General features: G+C 44.5%; 1 protein-coding gene across 2 annotated transcripts in view; it reads left to right on the top strand.

The window, feature by feature from the left end:
* Positions 1-17,110, top strand: part of SAE1 (SUMO1 activating enzyme subunit 1) — a 57,025-nt gene extending 39,915 nt beyond the window's left edge. For both annotated transcript variants that reach the window (XM_044667335.1, XM_044667334.1), the window contains exons 8-10: positions 10,122-10,266; positions 13,525-13,594; positions 16,123-17,110. In XM_044667335.1, the coding sequence (XP_044523270.1) occupies positions 10,122-10,266; positions 13,525-13,594; positions 16,123-16,215 (308 nt within the window). In that variant the 3' untranslated portion in view covers positions 16,216-17,110. The remainder of the gene's footprint in view (positions 1-10,121; positions 10,267-13,524; positions 13,595-16,122) is intronic.
* The last annotated feature ends 252 nt before the right edge of the window (positions 17,111-17,362 follow it).

Raw genomic sequence — 17,362 nt, forward strand, 5'->3', positions numbered from 1 at the left:
TAAAAATAACAGTCTTTGTCCTAACCTTATCATAGATCTGTGGCAGTGTGGTATTGGCCAGTGTAGAAACCAAGCTGCCCTGAGAGACCACAGTCACTCAGAAAGGAAGATGTCACTGTCACACTGAGAAGGGAAAGAGCAAAGGTTACATTAGGGTTGTGAACACAACTGTTCACATCTTTGTATCCCCGAAGTTGGCATGTGGGAAACCCTGCCTTGGTGCCTCTAGCCCTTGGGCCCTCAGACCAGCCAAGCTTCTGCTTGGGATGCAGTGTCTGCCTCTGCTCCTTAGCCAGACAAAGGCGTCACGGGAAAGTCGTGTGCCACCTCCTTCTGACCGTGAGCAGTGGTCACTGGGGATTGTGATCATGTGCACCTCAAGTGCTAGGCCTGAGAAGAGGCCACCATCGGCCAGCCAGCTGGCCTGCCCCTCGACCTGCTTCCTGGCAGGGCTTCTTGTGACTGAGAAAAGCTGCTGCTTGGAATGAAGAGGCGCCTTGTTAGGGACTCTGGACATGAACAAAAGATGCTCTTTGGAAACAGGAGACCCTGATGGGGACGGCACTGAATGTGCGGCTGAGACCACGTGCTATTCCACTTTCTCTTTGACTTTTCCACTTGTGGCACATGCAGCAGGCGCCCACTTTCCCCACTGGTGGGGATGTGTGTAATATCATATAAAGAGTACAGACCATACGGACTGGGAGTCTCTGTAAAGCAGAATGCACCAGTTCCTAGAAAGGAGAAAAAGTCCTCACAAGGCCATGGGCACAGTGGTTGACTGGCATCATGGAAAACAGGACAGTCAGCAGAATGATTGGGGCCAGTTTTTCCAAAATGTCAGTGAGTCTTCCCTTCTTGAATCTTTCTTTTGGCCACATCTACTTGTCTGACCTGAGAGAAAGCTGGACACACAGTGGGCTCTCTCGAATAGAGCTGTAGGTCTAGTACTCAGGCCTCCTTTGACCTGGGCAACATTTAACATCATCAGCTACTGCCTTCTTTTTCTGGGAAGTCTCTGACCATCTGTGTGTCTCACTTGATTTTCTTAGCTCTCCTGCTTCTTAGATTCTTTTCTGACTTTTCATGGGTGGGCTCCTAGTCTAGGAATATGCCGCTGTATCGTATAAATGGGCAGAGTAGAGTGAAACTCTTACCCAGTAAAAAAGTGAATAATAGGGGTGGGTGGGGTAGTAGTATAAGAGAGAAGGAGGAACATGAGGCTACAATCTGGCAGCTCGTCTCAGGCACTTAGCTGTTGATGCCACATAACTTCTTTCCTCTCTGTGGCCCTCTTTTTCCTAACCGAAGTGCTGATTCTCAGAAAGAGTTAATATAGTTCCTGTTTGCTTTACTTTAAATAAGGGGAACCTGCCTGGATTCTCTCCCAGAAGTCCTGAGATAACTTCAGATGTGGTCAGTGAGGTATCTGCTGAACCAAGTACACATGGAAGTTCCTTGGGATTTGCATCTCAAAAAACAAGCATATAAAAATGTCCACTTAGGACCCTCCCCAGATGAGTCTTCAGCCAGGCCTTCTGCAACGTCAAAACTTTTGAGGCCAAGTTCATCACTTTCTTTCCTTTTTTTTTTTTTAAACCCTTACTTTTCTGTTGTGTTAACTACTCTTAAGACAGAGAAGGCAAGTGAGGACTAGGCAAATTCGCTTAAGTGACTTGCCCAAGACCACATTGCTTAGGAAGCATCTGAGGCCAGATTTGAATCTAAGTCCTCCCAATTCCCTATCTGGTGCTCTTTCCCCTGTACTGCCCCATCCAAGTTCATCACTTTCAACAGCAACATTTCTCCTAGAAAAAACCTTAGGATTTGGGCTTTAGGATAAGAACAAACTCAGCTGATTTTTCAATTTGAGGATGAGAAATTAGAGAGGCATAAATTCAGCTTTTATTAAGCACCTACTGTATCCGGTACCAAGATAAAAAGATAAGGTAATTTTTTGTGGGGGGAAGTGCTAATGATGAGGGAAGAAGACCAGGCTGCAAAGGCAAGAGACCATATGTGAAAAGGCTGTGTGGGAAGAAGATTGAAGGATCATTGTTCCAAAGAATATGTGGAGGTTGGTCACCTGTGATACATCTACAACAGGAGTGGGGATCCAGATTGGGAAGAATTTTTTTTAAAAAACAAGTCTATTTCACAAACTCCAAATCCAAAAAAGCATTTCCATAATGTAGCAGATCACAACAGAACTCTGTGGAACTGTGAATCTCTTTTGTATCCTCTGCTTTAAAACATTCTCTACCTTGCTTTCAAAACTGTTTTGCTTCTTTGTTCTAATGTTTGTACTTCTTGCTCTTAACTTTGTCATCTTAAGAAATATCTCAGCATCCTCCTTTTTGCTGCCCATTTTCACTAAACCTTCCTTCCCATTTTCAAACAAGAGAAAGCAAGAAAAAAAAAAAACAGAAAAAAACAGGCAGCCTTCCTTGTCATAAGCCAACTCAATGAATCCAATAGGAATGATCTGTAGCACAAAGTAGCCTGTCCCACATCCCCACAGTGGGCTGAGTTTAGGGCTCCTGCCTTCCTTGTGTGTATACGTCTCCTGCCTCTGTTGCCATGACTCTGAGCTTGGTCATGTTGCCCAGGAGACTGAAATCATTCCCTCGGTCCCTTGGATTAGCATTTTATCCAGCCATTGCCCAGTTGTCTTAAGAGACTGTCTAAGGAGACATACATCACTAAAGCTTTAGGTCTTTCCTTTTCTTCCCCTTTTAGGAATCAGAAAGTTCGTTTTTGCTTAGAGCACTTCTTTCTTGCTTATCATGCTCTCTCTTAACCCCTGCTTATCCTCCCTTGGTTCCCTGGTAAATTTGATGTATTTCCACCCCTGATGCTGTATGCATTCATCTCTTCTTTGTTCATTTCAAATAAGAGTGAGTGTCATCTAATACCCACTCTGTGTACTCTTCTTACATGTTTGTATGCTCTGTATCTCACCTCAGTTATGGGAAGCATCAATTCTAGCCCCTTCTTCCTCTCTACACTAAAGGTATTCCTTTTCCCCTCCCTTCTCTTTCAGAAACTAACTAACTGGATGATCTTGGGCAATTCACTTCACCCTGTTGACCTCAGTTTCCTCATCTGTAAAATACCCTGGAGGAGGAAATGGCAAACCACTCTGGCATCTCTGCCAAGAAAGCTCCAAACAGGGTTGTGAAGAGTTGCACACAACTGAAACCTTAAAGTGCTATATAGATATTGGTTATTAGTATTAGTGCTCTTGAAGAAATTAAGATTCTGAAGAGGCAAGTTGTTTTGTTATTTTTTTCTGTGAAGGTCTTTAAATGTCATACAGTGTGTATTTGTTTCTAGAGGTAATAAGAATGATTGGAGGTTATAGAGCTGAGAAATCACACACTCTTTGAGAATATCCCTTTGTCATGGATGAGGAGGGAAGGGAGAGACTGGGGTCAAATAGTCAAATTATGGGGGTAAATGGATTTTTTTGCTGAATGGGAAGGATTTGCACAGTGTCAGTAGCTCTCTTCTCATCTGAACTCAAGGTAGTCATTACCCCTTACCCTGGGCCTTGACTTTCAGCCATAAGAACAGCAGTCACCAGTTTCTAAATGATCTCTCTGAGGTTACCTGCTACCCAAGCAGTCAGTCATTTATTGGTGACAAAGTCATCGCTACAGTGATTGATAGGAATTGCTGCTGATCAAGAGGAAAAGTGAGATAGAATGAAAACAGACCTGAGGAGATCCTCTCCTCTATACCTTCATTGTAAGATAGCTTTGGTGGAAAAGAGACTTTTGTCACCGTATATGGCGTGAATTAGGGTAATCATAGTAATGTCTAGCCCTTCTTCCTTTATATGACTTGAGCATCATTCACAAAGATTAAACCATCCTTTCTCTCATTGTGCTTACATTCAGTGTGTACATGAGTGTGTGCAAGGGAATCTCTGGAGATGGGGAAGATCAGGAAATGCCTCGTGGAGAAAGGTGGTGTTTGAGCTGATCTTTGAAGGAGAAATAGGACTGAGGAGAGGGAGAAGGCATTTTAAGCATGCAAACAGCTGGCTAGAGAGTTTGTTTTAAGTATGGAAGAGATCTACATTTAGACAGGAGAGGATGAGCCAGGGGAGAAATCAGAATTTGTGAGATAATTGGATTGATTATAGGATCAGAATTCCAGAGAAACTGGAAGGTCCTGGGATCAGGGTAGAAGTAGTAGGGATATCCTTATAAGGGAAAGGGATATCTCTGTGTCCAAGATAGGAATAGAGAAAGAGAGAGTAGAGGTAAGGTCAGTAGGTTTTCAGCAGATAAAATGGGACAAAGATTCTCCATAGAACATGCAAGAACTCTTCTCTCCCTGTAGTATAAGATGGCCTTGAATGCTTATAAGGTGAAGGGAAAGAGAGAGTACTGTGGGAAGTTTAGGGGGAGAGGAGAAGAGACAAGGTTAACTGGATAGACATCAGAGTATATGATAGGAAGACTATGGGATTTGGAATCTCCTCAGATCTGAACTTGGGATTTGCCACTACAGACCTGTGTGACCTTGAGCAAATCACTTCCCCCATGGGCCTCCGTTTCCTCATCTGTGGAATGATAGATTAGACCTGAACATGCCTGTGATTCCTTCTAGCTTTTTAGGTCTTGATGATACGTTTGTTCATTCATTGCTAGGAAAATGACAGCTGGCTTTTGAACAAGGAGCCACTGATGTGGTATTTGCAGAGGTTTGTCCTCTGCAAGTTCAGTTTGGTCAAGGAGGCTAAATGACTCATTTTGGTGCCTTGAGATGTATTGTTAGGCTGATACACTGAACTTCCAAGGAAGCACCATTCTAGGTGCTGGTGTGGGGGAGAGTCACCGTTTGGCTAGGATTGTGTCCCTCCCAAGAACTCACAGTCATGGTAGGGAAGTTCCCCATGATAGACCTGAGAAGAGAAACTTCTTACTGACCAGGAATAGCGGGGAAAGTCTCCTGAAAGACAAGCTTTCAACCTGCGTTGAAATGTAAAAGATGGGTTAGTTATAGCAAAAAAACAAGTGATGAGTGATGAGTAAAGTGGGCACACAGGAAGAGAAATTAAGCATAGGGAGGGAAGACTACATTGTCTTGTCAGGGACCACCGAGTTACCCAGCTCAAGCTTTCTTAGAGTTTGGGAAAGGCCCACAAAGTAGATTAGTGCCAGGTTATGAAGGCTGCTCAAATCTGGGCACAGGATTTACACTAGTGACGTTTTTGGAATAGAGGTAATATATCCAACTCTGCACGTGTGAGAGAGATGGTTCTGGCCTTGATATGAAGTGCCCATCGGAAGCTGCTGCAGTCATTAATAGTGGTGATAGGAAGGAGGGCCTGTACTGGGGCATTAGCTGAGCACATGCTACAAGGTGAGGATGGATGGGATTTGCTAACTGGTTATAGCTATGAGAAGGGAAGGAAAAGTAAACATGTACACTAGCCAGTGGTGAGTGAAAAGTTTCTACAGTCGAATCTGAGCCTAAACTAATTAGTAGGAGTATTGAAGCCATGGCTGATACTGGTCATTGTTAACAGGAAGAAGCCCAAATTTGCAACAAAGACCAATGCCTGCCACATACTAGACACTTGGTAAATGTTTATTGACTGACAGAGGAAAGGAGTTCTCTCCATGCCTTTGCCAGGCACTGTTGGGGGCATGTATCTTGGGAGGAGTTACCTGGTCCAAGAATGATCCGTGGGTGAGGAGAGGAGAGTCTATACAGATGAGAAGAGTCCTCTTTTTTTGTAAGCTAACAAGTTCCAAAATTTAGTAAGCCAAGAAGTGTGTAAGTCCAGAGACTTTAATTAAAATGAGCTGTAGTCACAGCAAGTCATAGTCCTGGTCCAGTCTGCCCTAAACATCTTTCTGGTAACGGTACCAAGTGCTGGCATGAAATCACGGAAGTTCAGAGTTGGAAGGGTCCTCAGTGGCCATATGATCCAAGCTGTACATGAAATACTGCATTGTATTATTCTAACATGCCTGACAAGTGGTTGCCTAGTGTCCTGATTTCAAAGACCTCCAAGGAGGAAAGAGGCACTCCCTGCCTCCCACAACAGCTTTTTTCACTTGTGGATATCTTTAATTTTTAGGAAGTTTGGCAGACTTCCAGCCTAAATTTGCTTCTCTTAAAATTTATTATATACAGTAGGACCTTGTTTTACTCGACTAATGCATTCTAAGACCCTTTGAATAAGTTGAAAATTGCTCATAAGAGCAAGCCTCATTACTGATAAGTATATGAACATACCTAGGCACTTGATGACTTTTCTTAGGCTTATCAGGGCTGCCAGCATCACTACTCTTGAACTCTAGGGCCATTATTAATAACTAAATCGTGTTAATGAAACAGTGAGAAGCACTGCTCTGATGTGGACACAACTTGTAGCATGTGAGGACTTTGGACAAAGGCTGGTGCAGGGGAACTAATATTTGGCACAAAATAATGTAATGGGACTCAAAGTAATGTTTCTCAGAGTGCGAATGAATATTTTTGGGCAAACTGCCACTTGGGAGAAGTGGCTCAGATTTAGTGCATAATTAAAATTTTTTAATTTACATGTTTTTCTACCTGGATTTTTTTTTCCGATTGCCAGAATTTCATTGTGCTGAATTCGAGTAAAACGAAGTCATACTGTACATTGTGGTTTGGCCCTTTGGATCCTCACACCTCTCTGGGTGGAAGCTCTCCAAATATTTGAGGCCATTATCAGGTTCTCCTGAGTCTTTATAAAGACAAACACTCTCATTTCTTCATTCTGGCTGTAAACCTTATGGACTCCAGGCCCTCAGCCATCTTGATTACCCTCCTCTGGTCACTGGATGCTAGGTCATTATCCTCCTTTTTCCTTGGTGCCCAAACTAAACCCAGCTCCCATTGGTCTGACCAAAGGAAGAGGCCAGGGAGATGACGCTAATGATCACCTCCCTATCTCTACCCTTGCTCCTCTTCATCAGTCTAGGATCACAGCAGCTCTTAGGTTGTTGTGAGCCAGGGAGGTTGGGACCTTAGAGGGTTCTCACTGCTATCTCAGGGGGCTTGCAACTTCCCCAAACCCTCCAGCTTTTCAGACAAACTGCTACTATTATAATTGTGTCTCCTCTAGACTTGGGGAGTAGATTTTTAGGAAGCCCAAGGGTAAAACTTTGCATTTATCCTTAATTATATTTCATCTTAACAGATTCAGCTTAATGCCTTAGCCTGTCCTGATTTTTATGGGTCCTGACTGTCCCTGCTTTGTATCATCTTCAGAGTTTTAGATAAGCAAGCCTCTTGGCCTTTCTCCAGGTCTATGATAAAAAAAAAAAAAAAAAACCCTTAAACTACCCAAGGCCTGGGGCACAGCCTAGTAACAACTACTCTTGTAGTCTAGCCATTCAGCCAGGTCTCAATGAATCTAATTGGATTACTATCTAGTCCACATCTGTCCACCTTTTAAGAGATCAAATGCTGAACTATGTATACCTGATAGACCAGGTTAATCCTGGTCTGATGAAGCTGTGCTGGCTATTTGCAATCGTGTCTTCCTTTGCCAGATGGTTACTAACAATCTATAATAATCCATTCTAGAATTTTCACCAGAAAAGAAGTCACATTCACTTGCCCTCTAGTTGGTCAATTTATTTTTATTTTTTTCTTTTAAGTTGAGCCTACTGACCCTTCTCCATCCCAGGGACCTCTCATGTTTACATTGGTTTTTCAGGTATCTCTGATGTGGGTTAGTGATCACACTTGCTGGTTCTTTAATACCCCAAAATATATAGTTCATTTGGGCTGAGTGACTATAATACAAAAGGTCACTAGGTACTTTATTCACTTTCAGTTCCTTGTTAGCAATTTTTTCCCCTCATTTTCTCCTTGGTGGAGAAAATAGAAGCAAAATAATAATCGAGCAGATCTGATTTCTCTTTGTTGTGATTTATCATTGTTCAGTCCACCCCAGGCAGTGTTCTGATTCCTTGATTAACTCTTTTCCTACATATCTTGAAAAAATATTTTTCCTTGTCCTTGATTTTCCTTAACAGCCTCAGCTCATTCTGAGCTTTAGAATTCCAGACACTATGCTTACAAGATTGTGCCGTGCTTTTGTATTCATCCTCCATTCCTGATCCTTTCTCTTTCTTCTGAGAGATCTTTAGCCTGGATTAATGAGTTTTCCTGTGTACCCACAGTAGTCACTATGGGGAAAACTCTTTTTTCCCTCTTCCACAGAATTGTTTTTCTTTATATCTTTTGAATTTCATTCCTGAGTTTCCCTCCCCTCCTGGGTTATTCCCCTGAACCCTCTAGGGTGCACGGTAGACTGTTTCATTTATCACTAAATCTAAGAGGGAAGCCAGATGCTTCTCCCAGAAACAGGGGCTTAGAACACCCCCTTTCAACTTTTTTTGGTGCATTGCCTCTTCTTCCTCCACTCAGTGTAAGTTCCTTGAAGATAGGGCATGTTTATTGTTTATATATTGTACTTCCCCAAGATTCAGTATACTCCTTACTAGGTGAGTAGGATTATAAAAGTTTGTGTCAAAGAAATCTTATTAGTTCCTTCTCATGTGATGATGCCTCCTTTTTTCTGTCCTCGAGCTCTGATGAAACCCTTTCACCTCCATTTCTTGAGGTGCAGTAGAAAAATTACACACAGTTTTCATATTCTGATTCAAAGGGAAGATAAGAATTCATTTTATAACACTTTCTGACCTGCCATTGATAAAAGTAAAGGAGACTTGGCCCCAGACATTCAGCCATAGCCAATTGGTCATTCTTCCCACCACAGTAGCTGTTGACAGCTATCTCGTCAGGTACAGCATGCTGCCCTACCAAGATGTGATCCAGAGTAGCTTTTCAAACACCAGCCACTATGCTGAAAATTGTTTTCTGGGGACAGTGGGCACAGGCTACCCTTTCCTCAGAAGCTCCTCATCCTGGAGAGTACTCATTTCTCTTGAAGACCGGGTGACTACATGCCTTCATAACAAGTCAGGAAGCATTCTTTAAGCACTCACTATGTGGCAGGTGCTGTGCTAAGCAGTTGGGACAGAAAGACAAGACAGTTCCTACCCTTCAAGAAGCTTACAGTTTAGGGGCAGCTGGGAGGTTCAGAAGATAGAGCCTAGGAACCGGAGCTCCAGGTTGAAATCTGCCCTCAAACACTTCCTAGCTGTGTGACCCTGAGCAAGTCACTTAACCCCATTGCCTAGCCCTTACCACTCTCTTGCTGTAGGATTGATACTAAGACAGAAGGTAACAACACTACCACCAACAATCCCACATGCATATAAGATAAATATAGACCAAACTAATGGTGAGCGTAGAAGAAGACACTTCGAGGACTAAGAGTGTTTTCTAGCAAAAATGATGGCTCTTAAAGAAAGCAATTCTATTGCCTTTTCTGTGTTGGATAATCTCTATAGTTTATCCCATCTGTGTTTTGTCCCATAGTTGTTTGCATGGTGTCTTCCCCTCTAGGCTTGAGCTGCTGGAGGGTTGGCTCTGTCTTTCACCTTTCTTTGTTTCACTATAGAAATAACATGTTCCTGGCTGATGTTCTTGTGGAGTCATTTCTATCATACCTGACACTCTGTGATCCCACTTCAGAGTTTTCTTGGCAAAGATATCAGAATGGTTTGCCATTTCCTTCTCCAAACTCATTTAATAGAGGAGGAAACTGAGGCAACCCAAGGGGTGTGACTTGCCCAGTCATACAGCTAGTAAGTGTCTGAGGCTGGATTTGTACTTGGGTCTTCCTGACTCCAGGCTCAGTGTTTTATCTACTTTTGACTACTTAGCTGCCCCAACTAAACCTGTAGTAAGCATTTAATAAATATTTTTTTGACTGAGTGACTGGGGTGGAGAGGCAGGATGGACAACATTTCAGACACAGGGAAGGGGGGCTGCCAGTGAAAATTCTTGGAGTCTGGAGAAGGAGTGTCTAGTTTGAGGAACTGTACAGAGACCACTGTTATTCCATATCTCCTTCATCTTGGTTTCTCTGCTGTGCCCAGTAAAGTCTTGTGCAAGTAGCAGGCACATAGAAAATATTTCTTGAGTGAACAAGTCAAAACTCTTCATTAAAAAGTTTTCTTAAGGTGTATCCTTTTTGTTTTGCTTTTTCTTAGTGCTTCTGAAATTCCGAACAGATAAAGGGCGGGATCCCCAGTCAGATACTTATGGTGAGGATTCCGAGTTGCTGCTTCAGATCCGAAATGACCTGCTGGAGTCCCTGGGCGTGAACCCTGATCTGCTTCCTGATGACTTTGTCAGGTGGGTCTCCAACTCCTCTAGCCCTGAGAACTCTCTTGCCTCCGAGCATTCCTCTGAAATGAGAAGGTAGCATTTTGTGGTTGAAGGGAAGGGACCTGCCATTAGCTCCATTACTCAGGATTCAGACTTAGGGCTCCTGATTCCAAGCCTATATCCACCAGTCATCAAGCAGCTCTGTGCCAGGGACTGTGCTACATGCTGAAGAGATGAAGCTGGTCCTGCCCTCTATCAGGAGAACTGACACAATATATGTATGTGGATTAAAATACCTATAAGATAAGTAAAACAGGAATTTAATTCCAGATTTGTACTTTATTTGGGCTGAGTGATGTATGATGTGTGGGATTATACCATGGGGAAAAAACCCAAGCTAAGGTGTGGGGGTCCCTGGCCCATTGGTGGATAAGCAAGGGATTGCCTATCTTGGGGGTTCTTGGTTTTGGAGAAACATGGTCCATAGACCAATTTTGATTCAGACAAAAGAATGATTGGAGACCACAAGCTTTGATCCTTCTTCCTTCTTCCTTGGCTTCTATTTAACTAGTCAAGGCTGTGTCTAGGCATAGGGGTGATAGAGAATAGATAGAGAATAAGCTTGGCTTATGCTTTCCCCTCTTCTGAGGGTGGTCTCCCTTACTTGGTCATCTCCATCCATGTGGTTCAGAAGTCCCTCTGGACCCTTCTTTCTTTTCTGAGCACTTCCCCCAAACTTCAGGATGTCTTATCATTGCACAGCAGTCTGGGAACCAGCAGTGGCCTCAAGGTCGTTCATTCCTTCAGAACTACTGCCTTAGAAGAAGTTGAAATTTGTGGGGAATGACAAAAATTGGAGAAGTTTTAGACACAACAAAAGGAGCCCTTAGAAAATAACCCCACTACCTCTCCCCATCATTTCACAGGTAAAGAAACAAATATCCATGAGGGGAAGAGAGATTCACTAAATAGGGGCAGAGGCAAGACGAGAGCATGTGTCTCCCCAACAAGACACTGTCTTCTCTACCATGTTGCTGTAAGAAATTCACCAAAAAAAATCGTTCCCCAGAGGGGCCTTTAACAGTTTTTTGGGCAAGACTTCTGGCTTTATGATGAAGAGGTTGGCTCAAAGGAGAGAGGAGATTGTTCCAAGGTTAGTCACCTAAGTCACAGCAGGGCTATAGCCACCATCCAGGTCTCTGGACCTGACAGTGCAGCCTGGACCCATCACTGAGTAAGAGTTGAATGACTTCCTATTTCCTATGTTAAGAGTCCTCCAGTGGCTCCTTGGGGCAAGAAATGTCCCTGAAGAGAGTTGTGGTGGCATTGTGATCTTAAATATAGATTGCAACCTGGACAAACCTGACCCATCAGTGCTCCAGGCATTTCTCAAATACTCAGAGTCCATGCCCATGCCCGATGAGAGATCACTACTTGGGATCACAGCCTGGAGAGGAAGGAAATGGTCTTCAGTGAGAGGGGGATTCTAGGAGGAAATAAAGTATAAAATATAAATATAAAAGATCAGAGTTTGTTCTGGTGGGGAGGGGGGGTTCCCAAAAAAAGAAAAGAAAGTGGCTCTATTAAATGCTCCCAAGTTGGGAAGGCTTTGTGAATGGCCCTCTGACAGCTTCTCTGCCTTTCCTGGCACAGCCTCTCACTGTATTTAAGCAGCTCAGCATCAGGCCATATACCAAGAGATGAATTATTCCGTCTAATTTGTCCACAGGCAGTTGGACCTGGTCAGCCCCGGTACAGGGAAGAACAGCCAAAGTAAGGGCAGGAGCTGGGGGTGTGGAAGTGGTCCTGGTTCCCATCAGAGCTACACAAAGGGGCTGGGAGGGGGAGGAATAGCATAAGAAGTTAGTTACCAAGAAGGATGTCCTTCCACCCTGAGCTTTAGTGGCGAAGGAGAAGGCTCGTTGGGTGACAATGAGACATGGCTGTCAGGAAGAATCTGCTTCTTTTTCTTCTCCTCTTTCTCCCTAAGGGAGGTTAAGGGCAGGTAGGGACAGGGGAAGGAGTCAGAGGGTTGATTCTGTGAGAGGCAGCTGAAAGAGACCACAGCCATTATAGAGCCCTCCTTGGGGCTGGGCTGGGACTGTGGGTCCCCTGGATGACGTGTGCGCGTACACACACACACACACACACACACACATACATACACACACGCACGCACGCACGCCATTATCAGTCACAGCCTGGAGGCTGAAGGGTTCCAAGCCTGCCCTTATCATGTTTTCAGGTAATTAAGTTGTGTTTTAGAGGTAATGAATAGCCTGGTTTGATATCAACAGTGACTGGTGGGATAGGCTGGAGCCACTGTTCTTCCATGCCCAGTAGTGAGGTGTGCTGCCCTTTTGTTTTCATGCCACCTCCCATTCCCTTTGGCTAAAATAACTTTGTTGGTCATCTTGCACACTGTCAATCTTTCTGTGTAGGAAGCCCTTTTAGTTAACAATGTGGGTTGTCAGGTATGTGAGACCATCTGAACAAAGGTAGTAACTGGCAAGGAAGGGCCTGCACCTTGGAGCTCTCATCTCATTGCTTTGTCTCCCCATTGGAACCTGTGAACATTAGACGACTTGAGCAGAGAAATTTTTTTTCTCCCATTTCCTTGAGTTCATGAATTTGACCTTTGCTAAAAAGGTTTCATCACTGACTTTAAAAACTGTTGAGAACTTGATCACCTTTTTCCTGGTAAGGGCTATTGTTGGAAGGGACACTTTGCCCTGGAGCTTCCCATACTCCTGTGAGCTTAGCAGTTTCTGATCCCAGAGACTCATTTTTGTGTAGGCAGTTAGGACAATTTCCTGCAGTCGTATCTTCATTTCAACCCTCATGGAAACCCTTCCTACATGTTGCCACAAGCCTTTACCCTGGCATTCAGCCAGGAGGAGCATATAGAACCCACTCCTGACTGTGGAGAAGAGAATTGCAAGAATGTGACTGGGGCATTTAAACACATCTGAGGCTGACTGGGGCCCTTATTTTTAGGAAGTGCTGAGGGGGAGGGAAAGAGGGAGGAAAGGAGATTCTTGGGGTTTTTTTTTTGTTGTTGTTTGTTTGTTTGTTTGTTTTTTTTTTAATGTGAGTTGCGAAAGAAATCCCAGAACACAACTCTTAAGTATTCCCTGAGCAAATCTGCTTAGCCCTTGCTCGGGTCGGCTTTTCACAATTAAGTGTTAGTTCACTGCTGAGGGGACCCCAGAGCTGAGCTTTTTAAGGAGTCAACCAACAGGCATCCCTTTTCTTACTCACCACCCTCTGTTTTCTCTCCTGTAGCTACTGCTTCTCCGAGATGGCCCCTGTTTGTGCAGTTGTTGGCGGGGTACTGGGACAGGAAGTTGTAAAGGTAATTAACATGTGGAAGATGGGTAATGTGAACAAATGGACTTTAGAGTCATCTCTCTTGAAGATAAATGAATGTTTCCTTGGATCATCCCTAATTTCCACCCTAACTTTCAGTTTTAATAGTAACTGCCATTGGCCTTTATCTACACAACACCAGTATCCTCACCAGTCATTTCTGGCTGATGAAGAGAGTATGTCAGAGAAAAACAATGGTTTGGGACACAAAATGGGGACCTTTTTCTTGGGCCCTTATGTATTCATTCCTTTATTTCTTTTTCAGAAGAAAAATTTGCTCAAGTGTACCTCCTAAAAAGAGAACATGCCAGACCTAAATTAGGGGAGTTTGTGTGTTACAGGGGAGATAGTATTGGAATGGGAGGAAGACTTGAATTTGAATGTTTCAGATCTTTAATCTTCTCATCTCTAAAATGGGATAATAACACTTGGCACATGACTAGTTAACATATGACATGCACACATATGTAATTTCAGGGCATTCAGGATTCTAAATTCACCAATAATGGCTAATATTTGTATAGTCCTTTATAATATATATTATATACATGTAAGTCCTAAATGCCCTGAATTCAGTTTTCTAATATTTTTGAACTTCTTCATTCAGTGTTCACCCAAGGGGTTTATTTTTGCTTCACATCTGTGCTCTCTGCACCCCTGCCCTTTCCTGAAACTTTGTGTTGCTTCATCCTCCTGGCATACCCTTCATCTTGTCATTGGCCTCCATAAAATGTGGCACTCCAGACCACAACCATTACTTTCATTGGGATCTGGCCAGGATGTGGGGATTGTCCCCTCCAAACTCTGAAGATATCATAGGCAAGGGAGAAAGAAAGAGATAGAGAGGGATAGAGAGGAGGGAGGAGAACACATTCTGGAGAGAACGATGGAGGGCCCACTCACATTTGCCATACTGCTGACCCCCTGTAGCCTGGGCTGACCCAAGGCTTTCAGAGCCAGGTGGTGACGATAGCCATCCTCCATGTACTTCTTTGAGAAAGGGGGGACCCGTAAGCCAATTTTTGGAAATCTGCCCCTTTGGTCAGTTTTTCCATTTTCTGCACAAAGTGGTACCCTTGTCCCCACTGTACGTGACGGGGTCTCTGATGCTCATCTCTTCACTGGCCCCTCCTGCCTGCCTGGACAGCTGTTGGGTCGCATCTTGTTTCTGTTTACTCCAGATGGCCAGAGTACTCTGCATTCTTGGCCCAGGGTGTGTTTGGAATCTCTTCCTGCCTCATCTTTGAGGCAAAGGACCTCTTTACCTCTCGCCCCTTCAGTCTGGTGTCTTGGGGAACATGCCTGCCCCACCCCCCAGCACAGTCAGACCCAGTGCATTTACTGAGACTGTCCTTGAGGGCTCAGACCCTCTGAAGCTAGGCCTCTGGAAATAGCCTTGGGCCTTGGAGTTTGATCTAGTCAGAGCTGTAGGAGATTAGGTAGGTTTCCCTTGGGGTCATGAAGTCATAGAGTATCAGGCTGAACTAGAATTCATTGATGTTCTAAGCCATGCCATCACTCTATGGGGATCACAGAGAGACTCAAAAGGGGCTTGTTGGCAGAGCCATAGACGGGAGCCTTGGTCTCCTGGATTCCTTCAGGCCCCTTTCTCCAGTTCTTTGCTCTTGACTCCTCCCACTCCCTTCTTCCACACACTTGTGCCCTTCATCTGAGCAGTCCCCAGGTTGTCTGTTACTCCTTTTCAAAGATGTTGTCCCTGCTTGCACCCCAGTCCAGGCTCTCACTCACTAGTGCCTGGACTCTGTTCCTTCATACAGTCACAACTGAGAGCTTTGAGTGCTGCCCATTGCCTACAGCAGTGATGGGCAAACTATGGCCCTCTGAAATGTTCTATTCCCCCCCAGCACGACATTATTCCTAATCTGATGAATACAATGAGTAGGATACAATACAATGAAACTTCGAAAGAGTTGCCTTAGAAACAGACTGACAGAATAGCATTGCCTTTCCTTTGGACCCCTCTTTAAAAAGTTGGCCCATCACTGGCCTACAGGATACAGATGGGCTCAGGATGGTGTATTTGGTATTAAGTTCAGTCATGGAGCCTCAGAGGTCACCGAGCTTAACCCTTGACCTCAGGAATGACCTGTCCTCTCCAACACCTCACACAAATGGTCTCCCAGCACCACTTGAATGTTGCCAGAGATGGCACACTCCACACATTTCCCGCCCTTAGAAGCCTGCCAGATACGTCTCCATGCCCTGGTCCCAATTGTATCCTTTGAGGTGAAACAGATTTTCAACCTTTGGGTGATGCAGGTTAACAATATCCAGATTGGGGCCCTTTAAGGAAGTCCTTGTTGAAGACCGAGGGAAGGGATGACCAGTTTCTCTGCAGAGGACCCTGGCCTCTTCCATGCAGAAGGGAAAGCTGACACATGAGAGTGCCTCTTTGTGTGTGTGTGTGTGTGTGTGTGTGTGTGTGTGTGTGTGTGTGTGTCTGATTCAGTCTTCTAAATGCTGAAGTGGATCTTGTTTTTCTAACTCCCTCAGGCCCTGTCTCAGAGGGACCCTCCTCACAACAATTTCTTCTTCTTCGATGGTATTAAGGGAAATGGGATTGTTGAGTGTCTTGGTCCCAAATGAATGCAAACCTTGGGCCCTGGATGACCTCTGCAGCCTGCCATCAAAGTCCAGATGCAGGCCCCACCCTAGTGCCCAAAGAGAAGAGCTTTTAACATTGGGATTCAGCAGATGTGATTCTTGAAGTCATTAACAGATGCTGGTCAATACAGGGGGCTTGGAGAATGACTGTTACCATTTCAGCATGACTCCGTTCCATGTTTGTCCTGCCTGGGCAGAGGTCACCGACCCTGGCTGCCCTCCCGCTCCCATCCCAGCCAGACTTCTCTTCCTTTGCTGTATTCTTTGATGAGCCAGGGTGGAACTGTCCCTTCAGAGTGTCTCACCACCTTCTGCTCATTCCCCATCCAAAGTCATGGCAAGAGGAGTCTGACTTCGGATGAGGAACAAAGGACAGGCCGGGGGAAACGGGGGTTCCAAATTTAGGCAGGTGGCCTTGTGGGAGGGCCTGGCACAGGGCTTGGCATTTTAGTTTAGAATCCCTTTTTGTTAGAATCAAACTCAAATTGGGTCTTACTCCTGGTTTCTCTCGAGAAGGTAGTCACTCTGAGTAGGACATCACCTCCTTGTACTTTGGTTTCCTGAAGGGATTGCAGCCCTTGAATCATTGTGATTGGCCAACAATGGCAAGCATTTTGAGAAAAACGTGAATTTCAAAATCTCCCTATATCAAGGCCCAGCCCAGTGCCTGCTTCTGAAGGCCAGAAGGCAGAATCATTCACACAGCCTCTTTAGACAGGAGTCTCTCACATTTTTTATGGAGTTGGGGGTGGGGGGAGTGTTTTGTTTTTTTAATAATGCGTTCTTTTGGCCATCCTAGAATGGCAGCTGTTGTATTTTCCATGTTTTCTATATTTGCCTGGATTCTGGAAAACAATAAAACAAGGTTGGTTGCTTCTGGGTTTGTCTTTTTCTTCTGTGCCGGGAATCTTTTCTGAAAACGGTACTAGCGATCTCCTGGATCCTAAAGGAGAACTCCTCTCTCCGGAAGCATCGGCCTGGCATTCTCATCACATTCCTGGGGATCACAAGGAGAATGTGGAGACATGGAAAAGGGGTAGGCTCTGACTGGTGCAGTGCCCTGGAGTCTCATGGGGAAAGAAACTGTCATCTGCTGACTAATCCCACTTAATGATGGCCGTGAGAAAGA

This window comes from Gracilinanus agilis, chromosome 3, assembly GCF_016433145.1.
Source record: "Gracilinanus agilis isolate LMUSP501 chromosome 3, AgileGrace, whole genome shotgun sequence".
Lineage (NCBI taxonomy): Eukaryota > Metazoa > Chordata > Mammalia > Didelphimorphia > Didelphidae > Gracilinanus > Gracilinanus agilis.